The sequence below is a fragment of the Macaca fascicularis genome, chromosome 8, assembly GCF_037993035.2.
Source record: "Macaca fascicularis isolate 582-1 chromosome 8, T2T-MFA8v1.1".
Taxonomy (NCBI): domain Eukaryota; kingdom Metazoa; phylum Chordata; class Mammalia; order Primates; family Cercopithecidae; genus Macaca; species Macaca fascicularis.
Genome location: NC_088382.1, coordinates 147,806,065 through 147,822,675, shown reverse-complemented (window position 1 = coordinate 147,822,675; position 16,611 = coordinate 147,806,065). Strand labels below are relative to the sequence as shown.

At 44.4% G+C, this 16,611-nt stretch overlaps 1 protein-coding gene across 2 annotated transcripts in view; it reads left to right on the top strand.

Annotated features, from left to right (window-relative positions):
• The window catches only part of FAM135B (family with sequence similarity 135 member B), a 353,349-nt gene that overhangs the window by 234,898 nt on the left and 101,840 nt on the right, over positions 1–16,611 (top strand). The window contains exons 6-7 of one of the 2 annotated variants that reach the window (XM_015455220.4): positions 542–715; positions 9,541–9,667. In XM_015455220.4, the coding sequence (XP_015310706.3) occupies positions 542–715; positions 9,541–9,667 (301 nt within the window). The remainder of the gene's footprint in view (positions 1–541; positions 716–9,540; positions 9,668–16,611) is intronic. The other variant, XM_074000059.1, reaches the window with a different exon arrangement.

Sequence of the window (16,611 nt, the reverse complement as noted above, 5' to 3'; positions counted from 1 at the left end):
TCAGTCAATTGTTCATTTTAATTTGTATTTATATTCTCAATACCTGCCAGATACTAGGCTAGGTATTGGGATTATAAAGATGCATTAATCATAGTCCCTTAAGTGGTAGGAATCTGTTCGAAAACATAGGCTCACACAGTCAGTGCAGCATTATGAGGAGAGCACTGGACATCTGGACATCTATGGGGGAAATAAAAATGAAGTGGAAAAAGTAGGAGGCTTCAGTGTTGAAGAGTCTTGAAAAGCTAGTGTGTGCTTCCTATCCATCACTGACACATGAGCTTGATGTCCCTGACAGTGCAGCATGTCACCAGATCTGTTGTGTAGCAGCTGTGTGATATCCAGTAATACCTCTGAACCCTGGTTTTCTCATCTGCCAGTGATGGGAAAAATGATCTCTACCAGGCAGAGCACTTGCAGGACTGAATAAGACGATGTATGCATGGTGCTTGGCCAATGGAGAGGCTTAATACAGATATGCTAGGATGACAGCAGGGGCAACCCACCATTTCTCACATGAGCTCACATGCTTGCCTTCTAGGTTGAGGGATGTGGCCGGGGCACCGATGGTCAGCAGCCGCACGCTTGGCCTGCACTTCCACCCCCGGAATGGTCTGCACCACCAGGTCCCAGTCATGTTCGACTATTTCCACCTGTCTGTGATCTCAGTGACCGTCCATGCTGCCCTGGTGGCTCTGCAGCAGCCCTTGATCAGGTATGAAGTTTGGAGGCAGCCCTGATATGTGGGACCTACCTTCCATTGCAGGTGTGGTGGAGGGGCAGGGAGTTTTCCAGGAGAGATCAGCACACGCAAGGGAGTTTCTCTAAGGCTGCAGGTTTAAGCTTTGGTTCTCACTGAGGAGCATGGGAGAGAGTAAGGAGGAGGTCCCAAGGGGAGACTGGTGTGGGACCCGGAAGTCGAAAACCTGCAAACTATGGCTTACACCAGGAAGACTTGGAGTCTGGCTTCACATTTTTCTAACTGCGCCTTCTTTCAGAAGTCATTTAATGTTCCTGAGCCATATAATCCTCTACAACAGGGATACTAATGTGTATCCCATCTACATAAGATTTTAGTGAATCTCAAATGAAGATAGTGCCAGGCACATGATAGGGGCTTAGTTTTCTTTTTCTTCCCCAAGTAGTTATTTGTTCAAATGTAGAAGGTCCATTTATTTATTTATTTATTTATTTATTTATTTATTTATTCGAGAGGGAGTCTTGCTCTTGTTGCCCAGGCTGGAGTGCAATGGCACAACCTCGGCTTGCTGCAACTTCCGGTTCCCGGGGTTAAGTGATTCTCCTGCCTCAGCCTCCTGAGTAGCTGGGATTACGGGCACCTGCCACCAAGCCCAGCTAATTTTTGTAATTTTTAGTAGACCTGGGGTTTCACCATGTTGGCCAGGCTGGTCTCAAACTCTTGACCTCAGGTTATCCACCCTCCTCAGCCTCTCAAAGTGCTGGGATTCCAGGCATGAGCCACCGTGCCCAGCCCATGCATATGGTTTGATTCTTCCCTTCTGTGAATTTTCCCAGAACATGTTCAAGATCATGTGAACCACTGAGGTTCTATGAATGTCCCAAGTGGAGGGACAGAACTGACAACATGTAGCATATTGTACTGTGCTTGCCTGTCTTCATACCTACTCCGAGCATGGCCAGATCGGTGCATGAAATAATTTCAAAACATTACATATGCACATGGGCAAAAGTTGCATGTGTGCAGTGTTTATGCCTAGAATGTTGTAGCATGGCATTTCCAAAAGGAATCTTTCCTAATTTCTCTTTTCTGAATGGCTTCTCAGTGCTGAGAGTTTAAGTGCAGGTACAGGAGACTAGAATTTTCACTATGTTTGCTGTTCCTGTCCTGAAGCCCCTGTTCTCTGCTGGGGTCAGAGAGTGGTAAATTAGTTACCCAATCTGACCCATGCCATGTGACCAGGAGCTGGTGCCCCTGGAGGTGTGATCCAGTGACCACATCCATCTGCTGGGTTCCTTTCCTGGCTCCATTATTCTTTTACTCAATGGGTATTTACTGGGGACCTGCTGTGCTCTAGGAAAAGTGTAAGAGAATATGCAGTACATTCTACTATGGAATATAAAAATACTTTGGAATAGATCTTTCCCTCAGTGAGTTCACAGTCCAATGAAGTGGGCCCATTTGCATTTGTGAAGTTATGCTGTTGTGGTAGAGATTGGTAGAAAATGTTACAATATTCACAGTTACAGAAACAAAGGAGAGCAGACCTGACCTTGGGAAGTGACAGGAGATATAGAATCCAGAAAGCAGCAGAGAGTATTATCATCCTGTGAAGAATATTCCCAAAGGATATTCCCTAGCTCCTAACGCACTCCAAGGCTGGCAAATCACGTCCTCAATGCAGAGTTAAGGGCATGATCTGTCTGCCCTCCATGAGGTGAGGCTAGCGAGGTCAGGTCCTGCGATTAGCAGGCTGTCACTGCTGAAGATGAGGCAAGAGAAGGTGACAGACAGCCTGCGGTAGGAAAGGCAGAGCTTCCTGCAGCAGATTCTGGGGCCCTGGGATCAAACTGTTCTTTCATTGGCTGGAGTCAAGACCATCTTATCATCTAGCCCTACCACTTACTTTTTGGGGAATTCTTGGATAAGTCACCTAACTTTTCTAGCGTCTGTTTCAACATATAAGTCAATGAATGAGTCAAAGTAATTTCCATTTATTTTATTTTATTTTTATTGTTTTTTTGTTTTGTTTTGTTTTTTGAGACAGGGTCTCATTCTGTCTGTCACCCAAGCTAGAGCACAGTAATGCAAATTCAGCTCACTGCAACCTCTGCCAACTGGGCTCAAGTGATTCTCCTGCCTCAGCCCCCCAAGTAGCTGGGACTACAGGCAGGAGCCACCATGCCCAGCTAAATTTTTTTAATTTTTTGTAGGGACAGGGTTTCACCAAGTTGGTCATACTGGTCTCAAACTCCTGAGGTCACGAAATCCACCTGCCTCAGCCTCCCAAAGTGCTAAGATTATAGGTGTGAGCCACTGCACCAAGCCGAAAATTTTTTAAAAATGAGATGTGATACTAACCCAACAGGGATGATGAGAAGGTGCAATGGGATGAGGTGTATAGTGTTGCACGTGGCGAAAACATGCTTCCTTCAAGGTGGGTGGCAAAAGCTTTGGCCACTTCTAGAGAGGCCATGTCTGGAAACTCTGAGATAAATCAAGTCTGACATCATTAAAGTCTCAGAGTCCGGCAGAAACACATGTAGACCAAACTCTAATTCTGAGCAATACCTGTTAAGTGAGTGGAGTGGGAACCCAGTGTAGGGTAGGAATTAAAGGGATGGTTTTTAGGGTTAGACAGACCCATGTTGCAAATCTGAGCCCTCTGCTTGTTAACTCTGTTAGTTTGAGCATGTGAGTTTCAGTTTCAGTACATACCAGAACGCTTTTAGAAGGATTAAATGAGACAGCACATGTAAAACCCTTGGCCATTAATTCAGTTGATTGTTATTTAGCACCTCTCGTATTCCAAGCCCTCACCTAGGCCTCATGTCTAGTACATAAAAAGCATTTAATAAATGGTATGTAATCGTTAGCATGGGAAAGAAGCAACTCTACTTCAGGGACATGAGAGAAATCTTTCTAGAAGAAACGGTCTTTGTGCTACACCTAGAGGACGAGAGACTGTGACAGTGAAAAGTGAATTTGGGATGGTAAATTGGAGTTACAGTTTAATACAGTAATTAATGACACATTAAAGAATTGAGAATTTGTTTATTGTATAAAAAGGAGGCACTGAATGTTTTCAGCAGGAGAGTTACCCGGTAAGATCTATGTTTTGTAAAGACTCCAGCAGCTTTGAGTTGGTTAGACTGGAAGTTACATCAGATTAGAGGCCAGTTTGTTAATGCAAAGTGTTTATGCCAACTGAAAGGGCAGAGAGCAGGTGTATTAGTCTGTTCTCACTCTGCTATGAAGAAATAATTGGCACTGGGTAATGTATAAAGGAAAGAGGTTTAACTGACCCACAGTTCCACAGTGCTGGGGAGGCCTCAGGAAACATACAATCATGGTGGAAGTGGAAGAAAACACATCCTTCTTCACATGGCAGCATCAAGGAGAAGTGCTGAGCAAAAGGGGAAAAGCCCTTTATAAAACCATCAGATCTTGTGAGCATTCACTCACTATCACAAGAACAGCATGGAGGTAACTGCCCTCATGATTCAGTTACCTCCCACCAGATCCCTCCCACCACATGTGGGGATTATGGGAACTATAATTCAAGATGAACTCTGGGTAGAGACATAGCCAAACCATATCATTTCACCCTGATCCTTTCCAAATCTCATGTCCTTACATTTCAAAACACAATCATGCCTTTCCAACATTCCCCCAAAGTCTTAATTCATTTCAGCATTAACCCAAAAGTCCAAGTCCAAAGTCTCAACTGAGACAAGGCAAGTCCCTTCTGCCTATGAGCCTGCAAAATCAGAAGCAAGTTAGTTATTTTCTAGACACATTGAGGGTACAGGCATTGGGTAAATATATCTATTCCAAATTGGCCAAAACAAAGGGGTTACAGGTCCCATGCAAGTCCAAAATCTAATAAGGCAGTAATTAAATCTCAAAGCTCTGAAATAATCCCCTTTGACTCCATCTCTCACATCCAGGTCATACTGATGCAAGAGGTGAGCTCCCATGACCTTGGGTAGCAATGCCCCTTGATTTTGCAGGGTACAGTCTCCTCTACTGGTTGCTTTCATGGGCTGATGTTGAGTGTGGCTTTTCCAGGCACATGGGGCAAGCTATCAGTGGATCTACTATTCTGGAGTCTGGAGGATGGTGGCCCTCTTGTCATAGCTCCATTAGGCCATGTCCCAGTGGGGACTCGTGTGGGAGTTCTGACCCTGTATTTCCCTTCTGCCCTGCCCTAGCAGAGATTCTCCATGAGGGATCTGCTCCTGCAGCAAACTTCTGCCTGGACATCCAGGAGTTTCCATATAGCCTCTGAAATCTAGGCAGAGATTCCCAAACCTCAATTCTTGACTTCTGTGCACCTGCAGGCTCAACATCAAGTGGAGGCTGCCAAGGCTTGAGGCTTGCACCCTCTGAAGCCATGGGCTGAGCTATACCTTGGCCCCTTTTAGTCACAACTGGAGCAGCTGGGACACAGGGCACCAAGTCTCTAGGCTGCGCACAGCAAGGGGGCCCTGGTCCCAGGTCCTCAAAACCATTTTTTCTTCCTGGGCCTCTGGGCCTGTGATGGGAGGGGTTTCCAAGAAGGTCTCTGGAATGCCCTAGAGACATTTTCCCCATTTCCTTGGTGATTAACATTGGGTCCCTCATTACTTATGCAAATTTCTGCAGCAGGCTTGAGTCTCTTTCTAGAAAATGGGTTTTTCTTTTCTATTGCATCATCAGGCTGCAAATTTTCCAAACTTTTATGCTCTGTTCCCTCTTGAAAGCTTTACCACTTAGAAATTTCTTCCGCCAGATACCCTAAATCATCTCTCTCAAGTTCAAAATTCCACAGATCTCTAGGGAAGGGGGAACATGTTGCCAGTCTCTTTATTAAAGCATAGCAAGAATCACCTTTGTTCCAGTTCCCAAGAAGTTCCTAATCTCCATCTGAGACACCTCACCCTGGACTTCATTGCCCTTATCACTATCAGCAATTTGGTTAAGGCCATTCAACATGTCTCTAGGAAGTTCCAAACTTTACCACATCTTCCTGTCTTCTGAGTCCTCCAAGCCTCTAGGAAATTCCAAACTTTCCCACATTTTCCTGTCTTCTTCTGAGCCCTTCAAATTGTTCCAACTTCTGCCTGTTACTCAGTTCTAAAGTCACTGCCACATTTTGTGGTACCAGTTTACTGTATTATTCCATTCCTATACTGCTATAAAGAAATACCCAAGGCTGGGTAATTAATAAAGAAAAGAGGTTTAATTGACTTACAGTTCTGCTGGGCTGAGGTAGCCTCAGGAAGCTTACAATCATGGTGGAAGGGGAAGCAAACATGTCCTTCTTCACATGACAGCAGCAAGGAGAAGTGCTGAGCAAATAGGGGAAAGCCCCTTATAAAACCATCAGATCTCATGAGATGGAACTCACTGCAGGAGAACAGCATGGAGGTAACCACCCCCATGATTCAATTACCTCTCACTGGGTCCCTCGCACAACATGTGGGTATTACAAAAACTACAATTCAAGATGAGATTTGGGTGAGGACACAGTGAAACCATATCAGCAGGCTTCACTCCCATTTTATAACGGGGGCCCTGATACTATCCTGATGAGAATTTGGGAATCAGAAATCTTAGTAAAATGTTTAACCTTCCGACCGAAAGAGTCTTGCAAGTTTGTCTGCAGAAACCTTGGTGGAGTGAAACACAGATATAAATTCACAGTAAGGGCTAGATTTCTCCAGGGATGGGGGTAAAAATAGAACTGTCTTCTGTCTTCTGTCTTCTGGATTTTGCAGGAAGAACTTCTATCAGTTGGATCACAGCAACTGGAAACAAAGGGAACCCTTTAGGCTTGTGGGAAATGCCTGTCAAATAGGGCAAGCACTAACTTTTCCAGAAAAGTGGTTAAATCCGATTATCATGAAACAGGTGTGAAATTAACATTTAACCTCCAAAACCCCTTAGCCTTCACTAAAACAAGTTGAAGCAAAGAATCCATTTTTAACTCCCAAATGGATATGATTGGATTTCACTTGAGGGATTCAGATCCACCAGAAAAGCTAATTAAGTAAATAACAAGTTATTTTAGTTGTTAATCTGCAGTCTGTCCAGTGAATGTGCCAGGAATATCCACATACACACTTTCTACTTTTCTTGTGGATGTTCCTTTTATCCATCTTCCAGGTAAATTATAGAGTTTCTTCAACTTGCAATTCAAAAGAAATCAGAACAGTGATTCTATTTTATTATATGTGTGGTATTAACAACAGATAGCTCCTAGCATTGATGGAAGCCTTGCTGCTTGCCAGACACTGTACTGGAAGCTGCCCCTAGCTTATCCCATGGGACCCCCACAACCACCAAATGGCTAGGGTGCTGGTATCAAACCTTCTGACAGGAAGAAGCAGAGTAGGGAGATTAAAAACTTGCCTTAGGTCACACAGCCTTTAGGGAGTTGAACCCTGAGAGGCTGGCTTTATTGCCCCCTCGCTGATTGGCCATACTCTGAGGATCATCTCTAGACAAATTCTTTTTATTATTATTATTATTATACTTTAAGTTCTAGGGTACATATGCATAACGTGCAGGTTTGTTACATATGTATACTTGTGCCATGTTGGTGTGCTGCATCCATCAACTCGTCAGCACCCATCAACTCGTCATTTACATCAGGTATAACTCCCAATGCAATCCCTCCCCCCTCCCCACTCCCCATGATAGGCCCCAGTGTGTGATGTTCCCCTTCCCAAGTCCAAGTGATCTCATTGTTCAGTTCCCACCTATGAGTGAGAACATGAGGTGTTTGGTTTTCTGTTCTTGCGATAGTTTGCTGAGAATGATGGTTTCCAGCTGCATCCATGTCCGTACAAGGACACAAACTCATCCTTTTTTATGGCTGCATAGTATTCCATGGTGTATATGTGCCACATTTTCTTAATCCAGTCTGTTACTGATGGACATTTGGGTTGATTCCAAGTCTTTGCTATTGTGAATAGTGCTGCAATGAACATACATGTGCATGTGTCTTTATAGCAGCATGATTTATAATCCTTTGGGTTATATACCCAGTAATGGGATGGCTGGGTCATATGGTACTTCTAGTTCTAGATCCTTGAGGAATCGCCATACTGTTTTCCATAATGGTTGAACTAGTTTACAATCCCACCAACAGTGTAAAAGTGTTCCTATTTCTCCACATCCTCTCCAGCACCTGTTGTTTCCTGACTTTTTAATGATTGCCATTCTAACTGGTGTGAGATGGTATCTCATTGTGGTTTCTATTTGCATTTCTCTGGTGGCCAGTGATGTCGAGCATTTTTTCATGTATCTGTTGGCTGTATGCATGTCTTCTTTTGAGAAATGTCTGTTCATATCCTTTGCCCACTTTTTGATGGGGTTGTTTGTTTTTTTCTTGTAAATTTGTTTGAGTTCTTTGTAGGTTCTGGATATTTGCCGTTTGTCAGATGAGTAGATTGCAAAAATTTTCTCGCATTCTGTAGGTTGCCTGTTCACTCTGATGGTAGTTTCTTTTGCTGTGCAGAAGCTCTTTAGTTTAATTAGATCCCATTTGTCAATTTTGGCTTTTGTTGCCATTTTTAGACATGAAGTCCTTGCCCATGCCTATGTCCTGAATGGTATTCTTTTTACCTCGTTTGCCTCGGAAATTGCTCTCCTGCACACACTGGCCTGAATTTTCCTGCATTGTATTACATCTGTTGGTTTCCTTTGCTCTCTAGACAAATGTCTTAAGGTGAAGGCTGTGCCTTAATCATCTTATCATCCTAGCACCTAACCCACTGCCTGGCGTATGGTATGGGCCTAATACATATTTGAATAAATGAATTAAACAGAAATATAATTCTAAATTTATTTTCCTGTCAATATTTTAAGCAGGAACCTGGATCTCTTGGATTAAGCCCTTCCACAAATGTTTCTTAAGCACCCATAGTGAAGATGGTGAAGATGTCACCTGGGGCTATTTATTGTCAAGACTCTCTTTGCCATCAGAGACTTTAAATTTTACTGAGGGACTAAAACATGCCTAGAATATAGTATCCACAATATGACAAAACATCCATTGGAAAAGAAATTGAATAGAAGAGATCTAAAAAAGAATACGAGAATGAGTAAACATTACTGGTATATCAATTGATGAAAACCAAACAGGTAAAGATAGAGGAAGATGATCATAAACTCAAATATGATAAATTTGAATAATCACACATCTTTTCCTAATCTCCTTTGATCCTGACATTGATCATTGCCATCACATGTCCATTAATCTTTGGATTGCAGAGCTGGGCAGGAACTGCGCATTTGTGAGCTGAGTAGGTTATGGTCTTCCCAATTAGCGTTGACACAGCGAGTGCTTTCTGGCTTATGACAGTCTTTGACGTCGTATTAGACTCTTGTGTGGATCATGGAGGAAGATGGTTTATGCTTTTCCACAGAAGAAAAGAGGTCCAGGGAGTGGGACGAGGGGGTGGAAGGAGCAGTGACAGGACTCAGACCTTGTCCGGTCAGAGTTGCCCCTGAAACTTCCGGAGCCCATGCCACCTTCCCCTCTAGTGATATAAGCTTGGAGCTCTGCTTCAGTGTTTCTTACAGGTATGTTGTTGGTATTCAGGGTGGGCATTTACATGCACACGTTGTAGGATGTGTATCATCTTTGACTTTCAAGCTTACATGCCAGTTATACCCTCTTTATTATCAAGACATCCACAAATGTCACATGCAAACACCTCCTGGGGGTGAACTACTCCTAAATGACTTATCCCAAAGGCTTCACAGGAACACCCCTCAAAGGGGCTGAGTTAATGGCACCATCACTTTCTTTACCTCCTTTTTCACCCTTTCAATTATCTTTCATTTAGTTTTACTCGTCCAGGAAGAGGCTCCTGGCTTGGTAAAGGTGGCCCAGACACCGGACAAGAACAGTCTATCATTTCTCTGGAAAACTTGGTCTTTGGAGCTGGATACTGCAAGCCGACTTCCTCAGAGGTAAGGCCTGCGTGGGGCAGTTGCTTCAAAACTTTCAAACTTTACTTTGCAGAGTGTATGTTCTATGAGATTCATGCTTCTTTGAAACATCCCCTTCAGAGATTTTTGCTAATTTAACCCTTCCTTTCACCATCTTCCCACCTCTTCTTTTTATCACTACAAGCTCTATCAGAAATATTTCTAAGGCCAAGCCCTGGGATAGATACAAGGAATATGGTCTTCATATGATACTTCTTATATGTGGTCTCTTGGAAGAATACGGTTCTCTGTAGGTCAGGAGGCTGTGCTGTGAGGGGGCCACTCAGACTGTGTGATAACATTGAAAGCCATGCCTGCTTTCAAAACCTAGCTACCACTTTCATTTGTGCACTCTCTTAACATCAGTTTTCCCACCTGTAGAGTGGGCTCCCCAATAGCTAATAATCTCATGAAGTGTTATATGTACCCAAATGTTGTAATGAATGTAAAGTTCCTAGCCCGGTATCCAATACTCACTAGCTGCTGACTATACATATCCTGTCCTTCTCCTTGTTCTTTTATCCCAAGAAACAACCCTTACTCTTCTGTGATGTGCAGGGCTTTAACTACACAGGGTATGATTCTGCTCATTTCTCCTGAGCCAGTGTGTGCTGTGTTTTTATTAGTGGTCTACTCATAAATAACCAGCCTGTATTGTTCAGGATTCTCCAGAGAAACAGGACCAATACAGCCAATAGGATACACACACACACACACACACACACACACACACAGAGATTTATCATAAGTAATTGATTCACATGATTTTGGAGGCTGAGAAGCCCCCAAATCTTCATCCAGCAAGCTGGAGACCCAAGAGTACAGATGGTATCATTCCAGTCCAAGGCTAAAGGCCTCAGAACCAGGAAAGCTGGTGTTATAAGGCCCATTCCAAGTCCAAGTCCAAAGGCAGGAGAAAACTGATGTCCTAGATCAAAGACAATAAATAAGAGACAGTTTTCTCTCACTCAGTCTTTTTGTCCTATTCAGGCCCTCAGTGGATTGGGTGAGGCCCATTCATGTTAGAGAGGGTTATCTGCTTTATTCAATTGACCAGTTCATCCAGACATACCCTCACAGGCTTACCCAGAATAATGTTTGACCAAACATCTGGGTGCCTTGTGGCCCAAGTAAATTGATACATAAAAGTAACCATCACACTAATAGTAACCATCACTACTAATTTCTGAGTAGCCCACATTATGTGTTAAACTGTCCATGCCCAGTCAGCCCCACAAAAGAGGTGCTCTATCCTCACATACAGTCAGGCTCTGTGCACAAACTGTTCAGAATATTAGGTAATGCATTCAGCTGGCTCTCCCGTGATGTCATCTTTGCCAGCTCTGAGACCCAGCCAGGAGGTCTGGTGGCAAAAACTGCCCAAGCCGTGTCTTCATCTGGTCCAAGCTGCTGTGTCACGCGATTTTATGGTCCTGAGAAGCAAAGAAAAGAGTGGTCAAGAGCCTGCTGAGAGGACCTGAGGCCAGAAAGGGGTTCTATGTGATGGAAGGAGCAGATTTTAGAGCCAAATAAGACCAGTTCCAGGGTAGACTCCAACGACTTGTAGATGCAGAACTTCAGTCAACCACTGAGCTTCTCAGAACCTGATATCCTTAGCGCTGATGTAGGGCCCAGAAGATAGGAACTGAATGAGTAAGAAAGCGAGTGGAAAGCAGTGAGCCCTGTAGCATGTCGTTGGAATATCCCTGCTGCGGGTCTTTTGCACCAGGACCACCACTGAGGCAGAGCTCCCCATGGTCAGCTGAAGCCTTCGCAGTGACTAAATCACATTTCAGCTTCTCCCTGTGTCCAGCCTTCCTTCCTTCAGCCCCCACGTGGGCTGGCGCCTAGAGTTTCAGTAGACCGCATGTGGAGACTGAGGAGCCTCAGAGCCAGGCCTGGCCCTCAGAACCTCAGTAATCTACTGCCTGAAAATCTTCCACTCAGACTGTTTTCCAGGGAATGTGGCCTGGGGCGTTAGGGGATGTCATTGGTCACAGATCAATTCAGAACACTTTCAACACTCATCTCCCAAGCCAAGGGCCTTTGCCGAGGCTGCCACAGGAGCTTATGAAGATGACGACAAGAAGGTTTCTGTCCTGAAGGACTCTGATGTGCAACTCCCCGCACACCCTCCAAGACCTTGTTAGATGCCACCGCTAATGTGAAAGTACTCTCTGATTTTTTAAAAAGAAATACTTCCTCTTCAATTCTCTAGGCATTTCTGTGTCCCTCCTCCACTGGGCTCTGAGTGGCTGGGAATAGAAACCTCCTCATTCAGCTCCCCATCCCTAGGGCCAACACCATGCCCGCCATACTCAGTGCTCAATAAAAGTGTGGGGAATGAATGATATAAATGTGTGAATCCTGTTCATGTAGGAAGCTGAGCAGCAAGACACTGAGGCCACACGGACCATCCGTTGCTTCACACGGCAGGAGCCAGCAACAGGCTGCAGGAGGCAGCTGTGGAAGGAGGGGCATCTCCGCTGACGTGTGCTTGCCCAGCTCAGAACATTAGACCTGGTGTGGGGTGGGATGGAATGGGACACATGATAGACCATTTCAGTCCACCAGACTCTATTACAGATGACACATCTGAGCATGGCCCAGCCAAATTTCTATCTCTGAGACTGTCACGATGTGGTAGAAAGCAGACTCTGGTTACAAATGCCCGCTATGGTAAATGCTGTGTGACTTGGGGGAACTCATTCACTCTTGTGGAAACTTAGTTTTCTTAACTGTGAAATGGGATCACATCTACCTTCTAGGGAGGATTTCAGAAGTTAATGTGTGTAAAAACACCACAGAAATAGACTTAGGCCCATGATACAGTATAGCATTTCTTTTTATTTCTCTTCTTGGCTATTTTTGGGGATGTGTGTCAAAGCAGACATCCCTGTCTTTTACCAGAGTCAGATAAAATGGTTTATTTGTGAGTGCTTAGCTTTGAACTTGCTCACGGAGTTGAGCTCAATGGGTTATTTTCAGGACTTGATTCTTTTCCTGTGCATTTTCTATTTGATTCGCATCCAATTATGCAGATTCAGTGCTGTGCACCCACCCTGTGCCTTCCCACCAGAGAAGTGCTGCCAAGCAAAGAATAAAATCCACTCCTTCCACCTCCCCTGGGAGCTCTGTATCCAAATCCCTGAGAAGCCCAGCGCATTAACAAATAACACTGGAATCCGCACAGATTGCAGCATCAGCTGGAAGGATTAGAGAACAGGTGCTCCCTTCAAAATAAGCCTTTCCTCGCAGAGACATTTGCAAAACTGGAGTTTCATAGCAAAACGAGCTGATTGGCATAAAAAATCACAGGGAGGTGAGGGTTGCTGCGACAGGCCATGTCTTTTTCTCATTAGCCCCGGCCCCTCTCCCCTCGTGGCCTCTGTGCTTTCCTGCAGCACCTTTGACATGTAGACATTCCACATTTAGAGTTGGTGGAACAAGTACTTATATTCCCTCTGCATCTGAAACCAGCAACTTCACACTAGGGGAATTATTCACCCTCTTTGACTCATGGCTTAGCTGTCAAAGGAGATACTAATGCCTGGCTCACAGGGTGCTGAGAAGATGAAATGAAATAAGCTTATAAAGGCCTTGCGCATAGAGCCTGACACAAACATGCCCAATAAAAACCTCCTGCTGAAATTATTTTTTCTGTTATTTATCCACATAATTAAATCAAGTGTTACTCCATGAGCTCCAATGCAGCCTTGTGGTGAGACATTGAGTGAAGGGTCTGCCATGTGGTTTTCCTCAGTGCCAACCTGCTGCGTGACATTGAGCCAGGCACCTACCCTTTCTGGGTCTCAGTTTCTCAAGGTATAGAGAGACAATTGGATATGATCACCCCGGAGGCCTCCTTTAGCCCTTTGTTTGCTGTTTTTAATTGCGATATCCCTGACACTGCCTGGTCCAGTTGGGGGCAGTTGGCACATGCGCGATGTGTTACTTTCTCCCGAGTAACAGAACCGATAAGTTGTACGTGTGTGTGTGAATGTGTTTGCGCGTGTATATTTTAAGATTTTAAGAAATTGGGTCACGCACTTGTGGAGGCTGGCACGTCTAAAGTCTACAGGGTAGGCTGGCAGGCTGGAGACCCAGGGAAGAGTTGCCATCCAAGTCTGAATGCCGTCTGCTGGCAGAATTTCTTTTTCTTTGGGGAAAGTCAGTCTTTTTCTACTGAAAGGTCTTCAACTGACTGAACAGGGCCCACCCATACGACGGAGGGTTATCTGCTGTACTCAAAGTCTAATGATTTAAATATTAATTTCCTCTAAAAGATACCTTCACAGAAACATCTGTAATGTTGGACCAAATACCTGGGTTTTGTGACCTGACCAGGTTGAGACATAAATAGCCATCACAGCTGATGAATACTCAGGCTCTGACAGACTGTCATTAAAGATCAAGGACTCAGGCTGGGTGTGGTGGCTCTCGCCTGTAGTCCCAGCACTTTGGGAGGCCAAGGCAGGCAGATCACCTAAGGCCAGGAGTTCAAGACCAGCCTGGCCAACATGGAGAAACCCTGTGTCTACTAAAAATACAAAAATTAGCTGGGTATGTTGGTGGACACCTGTAATCCCAGCTATTCAGGAGGCTGAGGCAGGAGAATCACTTGAACCCTGAAGGCGGAGGTTGCAGTGAGCCGAGATCGTACCACTGAACTCCAGCCTGGGTGACAGAGTGAAACTCTGTCTCCAAAAAAAAATCAAGGATCCAGTTACTCAGAGTGAGGTGCAACCTGTTCTTCCCCAATAAAGTCTGCACACTCCTTTTCTTTTCGCTGACATAAGGAGGGCTGTTCCTTCATCCAAGGGAGGAATGGCAGCCTAGTGGGGAGACACGGACTTTAGGGAGATTTCTTTGTCTTCAGACCTCCATTTCCTTGGGCAGGAGCTTTAGTACACGCGCTCATTTATTCATCAGCCATTTATTTCATGCCTACTGTGTGCTAGGATCTGTGAGCTGCAGGGGCTAAGACAATGTATAAAAACTCAGTGCCAACCCTTAATGGATCCTGTGAGTCATTCACCATGTTGTACATGAAACAATTGTTGTACATGAAATAATTGAAAATTACACATTTCACAACAGTGTGAAAAGTGTGTTACTGATCATTTCAAATCATATTTTTGAGCATCTACTTTACATCAAATATGCTGGTAAGCCACTTATGTGCACGGACTCCTTCAATTCACAGAATGGCCCTTTCATATTTTCTTTTACAAATGAAAACATTGAAACTGGGAGAGGTTAAGTATGTCACTGCAGCCACCCAGCTGAGCAGGGACCAAGCTGGAGTTTTAAATCAGTGAGCCTGATGCCATCTCCTCATCCCCATCAGTAACCATGATGTGAATGTTTAACCAAAGAAGGTTGTGATACCTTTTGTCCTTCTTTGGAAGGACTTGATAATATTCTAGAGTGTATGTGGGGGTGGGGGTGTGTGTGTGTGTGTGCGCGCGCGCGCGTGTGTGCGTGTGTTCTTTATCCATTTATTCATTGATGAGCATTTAAGTTGTTTCCACATTTTGGCTTTTGTGAATAATGTGCCAGTGAACATGGGAGTGCCGATTTCTCTTGGAAATCCTGATTTTGAATATTTTGGATATATATCCAGAAGTGGGACTCCAGACTCTAAGCTGCACCAGAGCTTAGGGTGTGTTTCTAATTTATTTACCTATGTGTGCCTGGCACATGACAGATGGCCACGAAGCCTTTGTTGAGTAAATGAGTGTTGGATGCCTTGGAATCTGAGAACATCTGAACGCAGAAGAACAAAAGCACTTAGGGTGTCAGGCATTTGACTTTCCCAACAGACCTGTTTCCAGCCTGCACGTTGAGCCTCCCAGTGCCTTGGCTCACCCGTGGAGATCATAAGTTCGGCCCTGCGGTGGGGAGGGTGTTCTGCTAGAGCACCTTTCTCCGAGATGAATGTGCTGGCCAACAAAGTGAAATCCGCCTTCCTTTGTTTTACTTTGAAGATGGTTTCCCAGACAGAGGAATGCATGTCATTGAGAAAACGTACAAGGTTGCCACTCTGAAGCTGTCTTTAAGTCGAATTGCAGAGAATTGTAGAACGATATCTTCCTCAAAGTGAGTAACGCTCACACTGGACAAGAGGATGTGCTTAGCTTTATAAGGCTCCTTCCATGCCGAGCCTTGTGCCGTGACAACCCCTTCTCCTCTGATGGGAGGTGTGTGTCTGGCAGGGCAGGGTGGGGAGGGGAGCTGAGGCACAGAGCTGCCTCTCAGGCAGAAATCTTATTTCTCCTACATAGGCTCTTCTTTTTATTCTCTTATACCCATTTCTATTGGATTCTTTGCACTTTGCCCTTTCTTTGAATATGCCCTTGCTTGTTATTGTGAACACCCTCATATTCTTTTCATGAGGACGTAGAGTCACATATGTAAGACACAGACATGCATAATTATCATTAAACATGTCATTATGTTGTTTCTGGACGGTGACATCTCTTTGAGCAGAGATGCTGCCATTGGTTTATTCACTAATCAAACATTAATCAAGCATTAACGCTGTCTCAGGCACTGTGTAAGGGGTTCGTGATGCAGCAATGGAAATGGCAGTCTTCATCCGAGCCTGGTGTAGCATATTCATTTCTAGAGCCCTCAGTGCCCATTAGTTTCCTACACATTGTGGGTGCTCAGTTAGTGCTGAATCAGTGAGGTGAGGAGATAGAGACTTATATCTTCTTATATCTACAATGAGTGGCCACAGTAGATGTAGCCAGGTCTACAGTACTAGCTAGGGTCTACAGTACTTTTTAAGGACCAAAGGAATGTTTTAATTTCTTTTAAAATCAGAAAATAATAAGGAATGTGGTCCAGTCTGAATTATATTCACCTTTATACAAACAGGTGCAAAAATATAATTGTAAGTACTTGTTTTATGGATGAAG